The 9,093-nt window shown below is 35.7% G+C and overlaps 2 protein-coding genes across 2 annotated transcripts; one reads left to right on the forward strand and one right to left on the reverse strand.

Annotated features, from left to right (window-relative positions):
- Positions 1-2,292: 2,292 nt before the first annotated feature.
- On the forward strand, positions 2,293-5,629 carry HELRODRAFT_171459 (hypothetical protein; the record flags this gene model as incomplete). The annotated part of the gene is made up of 3 exons (XM_009018172.1): positions 2,293-2,683; positions 5,213-5,280; positions 5,516-5,629. The coding sequence occupies 3 exons, from the start codon at positions 2,293-2,295 to the stop codon at positions 5,627-5,629; spliced, it is 573 nt and encodes a 190-aa protein (XP_009016420.1).
- A 1,438-nt stretch (positions 5,630-7,067) lies between these two features.
- HELRODRAFT_171460 (hypothetical protein) lies at positions 7,068-8,140 on the reverse strand (the record flags this gene model as incomplete). Its single annotated transcript, XM_009018173.1, has 2 exons — positions 7,068-7,333; positions 7,696-8,140. The coding sequence occupies 2 exons, from the start codon at positions 8,138-8,140 to the stop codon at positions 7,068-7,070; spliced, it is 711 nt and encodes a 236-aa protein (XP_009016421.1).
- Between the last annotated feature and the right edge of the window lie 953 nt (positions 8,141-9,093).

Below are 9,093 nucleotides of genomic sequence, written 5' to 3' on the forward strand. Positions count from 1 at the left end.
CCAGGTCGTCGAAAAATCAGGATTTATCAATTTGGTGAAAACCTTGAAGAGAAAGTACAGCATGCCTTCTCGAAAGTATTTCACCGAACGTGTAATTCCTGATCTTTTTGAAAAAGCATCTTCATCACTGAAGGAGAAGGTAGCTGGAGCATTGAGCCTTGCGTTTACAACAGATACATGGACAGCAGACATAACAACGGAGTCATATTTGGGATTGACAGCCCATTGGTTAACTCCTACGTTTGAACGCCAAAGTTATGTTTTGCAGTGTGTAAAATATTCAGGTCAACACACAGCAGCAAATCTACTGTCAGCGTTTGATAGGTCACTCGAAAATTGGAACATTCCACGAAACAAATGTCATTTAGTTTTGCGAGACAATGCGGCAAATATTACCAAATGTTTCCAAGATGGAAACATTAAAAGTGTACCTTGTTTTGCCCACACGGTTCAACTCTGTATCAACGATGGTATATTAAGTCAACGTGGTGTTAGTGATCTCCTGAAAGTTGGACATAAATTAGTAGGCCATTTCAAACACTCGTCATCAGCCACGGATCGTTTGCACAATTTGCAAGCGGATTTAAATCTGCCAAAACACCAGTTAATTCAGGACATCCCCACAAGGTGGAATTCAACATTCTTCATGGTGCAGCGACTGTTAGAGCAACGTCGAGCAATAACATTGTACTGTGCTGAAAATGAATCTGTTACTAATTTGTCACCAAATCAATGGTCTGTTGCTGAAACTGTTGCTGCGGTTTTGGAACCATTTGAGGAGGTTACCAGAGAAGTTAGCTCATCATCAGCATCTATATTTTTGGTTATTCCAATGGTGTATCTTTTGGTATTAGTTTTGGAAAAAGAAAGTCGGGATGCTGGCATTAAAACAATGAAGGCCACACTGCTGAATGCTATCAACACCAGGTTCCAAAACATTATAAATGACCGAGTTTACAGTGTAGCCACAATGCTTGATCCAAGGTTTAAGACCCGCTTCTTGAACGATACAGCTTGTACCGAAGCGAAGGCAGGAGTTGTGCTTGCTGCCACTAAATTGTTACCTCAAAATAACAAAGAATTAGAGTCTACATCAGAGGATGTGCAATCCCAAAAGCCAACAAAAAAAGACGTGTTGATGAATTATCTTCAAAATTGTGGGACTGTTTCGAAGATATGTTGAAAAATGAAGTAACGAGTATTTCTAACAACAGATCACTTCAAGATAGCATCAGTGATGAACTCTCAACTTTCTTGGGAGAACCATTGTTACAGCGACAGGAAGACCCAGCTACATGGTGTGGAAGTTTAACACTACAAAGTATCCAACCATATCAAAGGTTGCACAAGTTTACCTAGCACCTCCACCAACAAGTGTACCATCCCAAAGATTGTTTAGCACGGCTGGAGACATCATCACTGAGCATCGCACAAGACTGCTCCCTGACAACGCTGAGAAGCTGATATTCTTAAAAAACAATGCTTCTCTTATTTAACTATTTACATGTGAAATAATAAACTTTTTTTGTACACTGGAATTTTTTTAATAAAAAACAATCAATACTTTATGCTTTGTGTTATTTTTTGGTATTCAACATGTAGATAACCGTAAATGTGAGTATTTTTTCTAACGTATGTAAAATAGTAACTAAAATCCGGCCCCGGCCGGTTTTTGAATTTTAAATCCGGCCAAGTCCGGCCCCCGCCGGATTTGAAAAACCTAAATCCGGTGCATCCATAATTTGTTTATTAATATCTTTTACTATCAACTATGATTGAGCTGATTTCTCACATTTAGTCTTCCTGTTGAGTATGGCTGTTAAGAGAAAGTTGAAATAAAATATTTTCAATGTGAAGCTGTTTATCGCTTTAAATGCGGTGGATTAACAAGGCCTCATTCGATGTAGTTACGAATAAAGAGAATGTAAAGTGGTTCTGCAACTGCTGTTTGAAGATGCTTCCAAATGTAAAAATGCTGACTATTGTCGTCAAAAATAACTATGTCAGAATTGAAGCAAAAATTGAGGAAATTAATGACTAGAATGGGGCGGTTAGAGACGAGCTGAAACAAATAAAGAATCTAATAAAAGATAATGATGATAAATTAGACAGATTGGGTAAACCAACTGCCATACTGAGTACTGAGATTCAAAAGCGACCTAAGCAAGAGTTGGGCAAATAGATTCATTATTATGAAATTTGATGGGATATTTGAACTAATATATGAGGGATTTGATTTAATAGTTTTAACAGAAACCTGGCATAGGTCTTATGATGAATTTTTTTGTTAAAATGGCTAAGATTTTATGTTTTGATTTTATTGATTTTCTGAGACCTTATAATCCGCATCCCTGTGGAATCATGGTCTATTTCAGAAATAATATTCACTGTAAAAGAATTGAATTGCCAACAACATTCACATTTGAAGATTTAGCTATGAAGTTCAAGATAAATGGGATTGACGTTGTTTTGCTCGCCATTTACAGACCAGGATCTGCTCAAATTTCATCGCAATTTTTCAGTGAATTTGTTGATATTTTAGAGATCATTATTGTAATGAGTTGCAACGTTATAATAGCAGGTGATTTCAACATCCACTTAAAAAATAAGAATGATTCTCACACAGTTTCTTTGCTAGATATATTTGTGAATAGAGTCAATAAGCCAACACATGAAAAAAGAGGTACTTTGGATCTGGTTGCGACATCTAAAGAATTCCCTGTCTCCAACATTTAAGTATCACCTCATGAAGATCAATTCATCAACTTGCTTCTTGATTCCTTCACCAGTAAGCCATGTCAGGGTAGTGATGTTGATGCATTGTTGGATTTGTTTGAAAAGGAGCTCAAACGCATCATTGACATTGTTGCATCACAACATTTTATTGAGATCAGACAGGATCCTATGGCTCCTTTGTTCGACAAGGATTGTCGCCGTTCCAAATCTAACTGCAGAAAGATGGAAAGACGTTTTAGAAAGACTTTGTCGGATAAAAATAAAACAGAATGGATTGATGCTTTGCATGCTAAAAAACTCTTCTCTCAAATAAGCGAAATAGTTATTGGAAAAGACTGATCAATGATGGTGGGTGTAGTCAAAAGCAGCTTTAGAGAACCATAAATAAAATATTTTGCAAAGACAATACATGTGCATCCTGTCCAAATGAATCCAAACTATCGGCGCAATCGTTTTTAAATTTTTTTAATGACAAAATTCTCAAAGTTATGAAATCTACAGTATCCAGTGACACACCATCAGTTGCTCGTGGTGATTTTAACAAAGTATTTTCGGTCTTTGCTGACTACACAGAGGATGATATAAAACGAATAATTTTGAATTCGCCGTCTAAAACCTGCAATCTCGACTGCTTACCTGCCCATTTTTTCAAGAAGCCGTTCATCTTATTTTTAAAATTTGTCACCAGTTTCATCAACCTATGTTTGAGTACTGGAAAATTTCCTGTTGTGTACAAACATGCCCTGGTGATACCTCTTTTAAAGAAAAATGAGTTGGATAAAGGCGATGAAAATAACTACAGACCAGTATCATATCTTCCATTTATGTCAAGGATTATAGAGTGAATAGTTGCTAATAAGCTGGTTAGCCATTTAGAACAAAATTTTTTGTTGCCTGTGCATCAGTCGGGATTCAGACAACATCATTGGACAGAAACAACTTTGTTGGATATTTTGTCCACATTATTTTCAGTGACAGATACGAAAAATGTCTCTATCTAGGCGCTTTTGGAAAAGAAGGCAGCGTTTGATTGCGTCGATCATGGCATTTTGCTGGACCGTTCAAAGAAACAATTTAGTATATAAGGAACAGCAAAACTGGTTTCAGTCTTACTTGACGGATCAAACGCAACAAGTGGTGTTTGTCAGATACGTAACCAGTCATTACCGGTATGCCACAGGGATCACTATTAGGGCCCTTTTTATTTGTTTTATACACGGCAGATGTTCTTCAATTAATTGATTCATTTTATTTTTATAGTCATGCTTATGCTGATGATAACCAGGTCATGGTTAGTGGACTGCCTAGTGAATTCCCAGTTATGTTGAACAAATTCCTTAAAAGTCTGACAAAAATAGATGCTTAGATGTCTTGCAACCGTTTAATGTTAAATCGATTTAAGACGCAATTAATGCCAATTGGAACATGGCAACAGCTCTCAAGAGTTAAAATCATGGATATATTATATATATCCATGGTTAAAATCGATTTAACCATCATTAATGATCAATTAAATTTTCTTCCAAGACTGTCAATTTGGGTTGCATTTTGGAACCACAGCTAGCTATTTATCAGATATATTAATTGAACCTAAACGCCCCGGTTTACGATCGTCTTCTTCTTCTCGCTTTTTCTTAACTCGTGTTAAACACACTTTTGCCAAATCTGCTTTTGCTTTTTCTAGTTTTTTTCTCTGGAACTCTCTACCTACTTCTCTGACTACTTCTCCATCACTTGCGAAGTTCAGAGCGGATCTCAAGACCCATCTGTTTTCAAAATACATTGAGGAGCGCTGCTGAACATCGCGGAAATAGCACTTTATAAGCTAATTGATTGATTGATTGATTGATTGATTGATTGATTGATGCATTCTCATGTAAAATTTATTACAAATACTTGTCTGAATCAGTTGCGCATGTTGAGGATAGTTGAAACATCGCTTCAAAGAGATATAGTCCAAAATTTGATCCATGCATTTGTACATGCGAGGTTAGATTACTGCAATAGCTTGTTTTTTGGTCTGTCTGACAAGATGATATCTATGCTTCAGCTTGTTCAAAACCGTGCCACCAAGCTTGTTGTGGGAGCTGCAAAATATGACTACATGACTCATATATTTCGAGAACAACATTTGTTGAAGTTTTATAAAAAAAAGTTACGTTCAAAATGTTGTTTCTGATGTTTAAGGTCATAAATGGACTCGCTCCAAAGTATTTAGCTGATAGATGCACTTCTAAAGCGACGTTTGCAAAGCCATACAACCTACGTCATGACGATAAAAACTTTGTGGACCATCCAACATCACGTTTATTATTATTATTATTATTATTATTAATTTATATCAAGTTCTGGCAATAGCTTCAGTGGTGTTTGGATAAACAATGACTTTTGGCGTTTCCGTAGACCTGGATATACAAAATGTTTTTTAATCGTTTCCTAAAAGGTTTAATGGTTGGCTCTTGACGAATAATGACAGGCAAACTATTCTATATTGAAGGAGAGCTGTATGTAAAACATCTGTTAACAACTGATGAATTGCTGACGGTTTGATGCAACTGAGTATATGAAGACGAACGAAGTTGACGAGTTGATGAACGACGCGATATAAGTTGATGAAGATATGATGGTTGAGATGTATTAAGTAACTTGTACGTGAGGACGGCGAGTTTAAATATAATGCGTTGACGTACTGGTTGAATTGTAGTTGAATGAATGAGTGAATCTGTGCTGTAAGATAAATTACTAATTTTTAAAACAACTTTTGCAACTCTATTTTAAGCTCTTTGAAGTAAAGTTAAAAGATAGGAAGGAAGACCGTAGAGAAGAGAATTACAATAATCTAAACGTGATAGTACTTGACATCGAGCCAGAAAAGAAGCGATATCTTCAGTGAGAAGATTACGAATATAACGAATAGTCCACGTATAATAGTTACAAGATTTGATCAGAGCTAAAATATGAAAATTAAAAGATAGAGAAAAATCAAAAGTTAAGCCTAAAAATTTAAGTTTAGAGATTGAAGAAAGAGAAGAATCAGCCAAAAAAAACGTGTGATGGGGGTAACATTTGATAAACTGTTGCGGAGTATCAAGAAACATTACTTCAGATTTGTAGGGATTTAGCTGAAGAAAATTAGATAAATGCCAATCGTTTATGGCCATAAGTTGTCAAGCTGAGATATATGATTAGAGGTAGAAATTTTAGCTATTATGCATGTGGCATCAGCGTATTGATGAAAGAGTAAGCCAAAAGTGTTAATGATATTAGAAATAGGAGAGGTAAAAGTAGTAAAAAGAATGAGACCAAAGAAAGATTTTTGAGGAACTCCAATAGATAACGTAAAGCTAGAAGAAGAGTGAGAGCCAAGTTTAATATATTGAGGACGATTAGAAAGATAAAATTAAAACCAAGATAAGGCAGATCCCGTGATGCCATATTCTGTCTCAAGTCCGTCAATAAGCATCTGATGACTAATAGTGTCACAAACTGCTGAAAGATCCAGGCTGACCCTGACAGCACAATTTTAGTTTCCACATATGCTAGCAAGTTGGTCGTGAACATGAAAGAGGGCTGTTTCTGTAGAATAATATTTTCTGTGAGCGGATTGAAAAGGAGAGAAATTTGGAGATTAAGTAATATGAGTGAGAATCCTGTTCAAGTCAATGCGTTCAAGTAATTTAGAGAAAGTTGAAAGGTTGGAAATAGGACAGTAATTAGAAGGATCAGATGGATCAAGGTTAGAGTTTTACAGTAAAAATGAAATTTGAGCTATCTTGAAAGAAGTTGGGAAAATGCTGTTTTCTCGAGAAAAATTGCAAAGCTTAGAAAGTAATGGAGCAAAAAGATGAGAAATTTTTTAAGAATAAAAGCTGGAATAATGTCAAGTGGAGATGTTTTCAGTTTTGTTGGGCAAAGAGTTGATAAGCTTTAGAACTTTTTCTGAGGTGACAGCTGAAAAAGAAGAAAAAAGAGAGAGGAAGAAAGAGGTCTATGGTTTAAAGAAGGAATGTTAGAAGAAGCAATTGTTGTAGCAATAGATTGATGAATAGAATTTATTTTGTCCTTGAAAAAGTTAGCAAAAGAAGATACAAGAATAAGAGATTCAGCATCAGAAAAATGATAATCTGAGCGTTTGTAAAGAATGTTGTTAAGAGAATGCCAGAGATTACGAGAGTTGCTGCAGTTGTTGAGAGTGCTCTTATTAGAATCGATCCTAGACCTCATAATGACCTCACGAGCAACACCTATAGCATTTTTGTAGTTGACGAAGTTGAGCGCTGATTTTTCACGTTTGTAGTGACGCTCCAGACGACAACAATTTCTTTTAGCAGCTATTGCTTCTTGGGATAAAGAACAGCGAGGGTTGAAACTCTCACGAAACGAGCAATGCTTAATTGTGCGATGTCATTTAAAGTTGTGTTTAGAGTTGACGCAAACTCATCGACCTCCAAATATTGTGAGAACAAATAATCAAATGCTCTGTTTAAATCATTTTCGAATGACCTGTAATTTAAACGACGAAAGCTGCGACGGCAGCTATGGATGATTGTCGATGGTGGTCTGAAGAGCGTTGAGTTGAAGCACACAATGTTGTGCTCTAAGAAACGCAATTATTTGCCGTTAGGTTATCTACAATGTTGTTGCTGGCATCAGTGATTACAAGGTCCAACGAATTGCCATGTACATGTGTAGAGGAGCTGACGTGTTGAGTGAGATTGAAGGATTCCAATAACGAAGATAGGTGATGATCAATACCCAAAAAAGGTACTGGTGCGTTGAAGTCGCCGCAGATGATAAACGGTAGATTATGGCCAATGATGAAATCTAGATGATCGGTAAATTCATCAAGAAAGCTTGTTGAAACAGGACCGGGTGGCCTATAAATTGATGAAATAATGAAAGACGACGAAAAAGTGTTAAATTTTACTGAAAGGCTTTCAAAATAACAAAAAATTGTACTATTGTTGATGGGTGCTGCCCTCAGTAAGTTGTTGTACACGACAGCCAAGCCGCCTTCACGTTTGTTACTGGAAGTACCATGATGAGAATGACAAACTGAGTAACCCAAAAGAGACAAACTTTGTAGAACTCGTGGGGCATCGGATGGTATCCAGGTTTCGGTGACGACGTGGATATCAATTTTTTCCTTACATATGACGTCGTTCAGAAAAGCGGCGTTGTTGACAGCGGACCTTGCATTTACAAGCCCACATTTTAATTTGGCCAAGCGTTTGTTAACGCTGGGTCTCTTTCCCAGAGCCGAAAAGTTATTGTAGATAGCTGAATGTGTCAAATGCGAGTTCCAAATATTTAACTGAAACATGATTTTTCTACATATTCTAAGAATACGGAGAGAATTTATGGGTGGTGAAAGGAAAGACCAAGAAGTTCTTCGCGGGTCCATTTGGTTGTCATAGCGAAAATTATTTGACAAAAGCGACAGATTGCGAGACGGACTAAACTAGTAGCATTGAAAAACTTGATTATGATGAATTGTAGTCGTAGATAAAATTATTGATGATTTGTAGATGAAAGAAAACCGTTGAAATTTGAAGTTAAAACCGGTTACTATGACGACGATGGAGAAAATTTGTTGAATTCATAATCAATTGTAAAACGAACTGTAATACAGCAACGAAATCTTTCGCGAATTTTAAAAACGTTGTCAGAAAAAATTAATCATTGTTTTATTAAAGGAACGTGAGCAAAAACTTTAGTTTATAACGGAAAATTTAGTGATTGAAAATCCACAATACAATGTCGAGTAAATCATAGACATCTCAAACCAAATAATCAAAGATTATTACTAATCAAAGATTATTACTAAAGTTTAAAGATTGGTTCAAGAAATTTTTCTATTGCTGGAAGGTAGAAGTCTACCTTGCTGCTTGCGACAACCTGGTCTCTCCGTCAAGAATTTCAAAAAGCTGTTAAAGACTTATTTTTGATCAATGAAACGTTTTCTTGTCATAGTTTTAACAATTGTTTATGAGCGCTTTTGAGATAACAATTTAAGAAGCGCATATTTATACTAATGATATTAATACTAATATATGCTGGAAGACTATAATTGAAGCCATATTTGATAAAATAGACCAAATTTTTAGCTATTGAAAGTTTACGGTTAGGCTTTTCAATATATATAACAATAATCGTATATTTATTAAAAATGTATTCACAAAGTTTATTCATTTAGTTTTAACTTCACTGCCTGACATATACATCAAAACAAATTTTTATGATTCATCGAATGATTGTTAAACTGTTTTGTTCCATATATCTTTGACAATAATGTATAAAGGTAATGGTTAAAGATACAAACAAGTTGAATCAGTCATCATTAGCTAATTTATGAAA

The sequence above is a fragment of the Helobdella robusta genome (assembly GCF_000326865.2).
Source record: "Helobdella robusta unplaced genomic scaffold HELROscaffold_20, whole genome shotgun sequence".
Lineage (NCBI taxonomy): Eukaryota > Metazoa > Annelida > Clitellata > Rhynchobdellida > Glossiphoniidae > Helobdella > Helobdella robusta.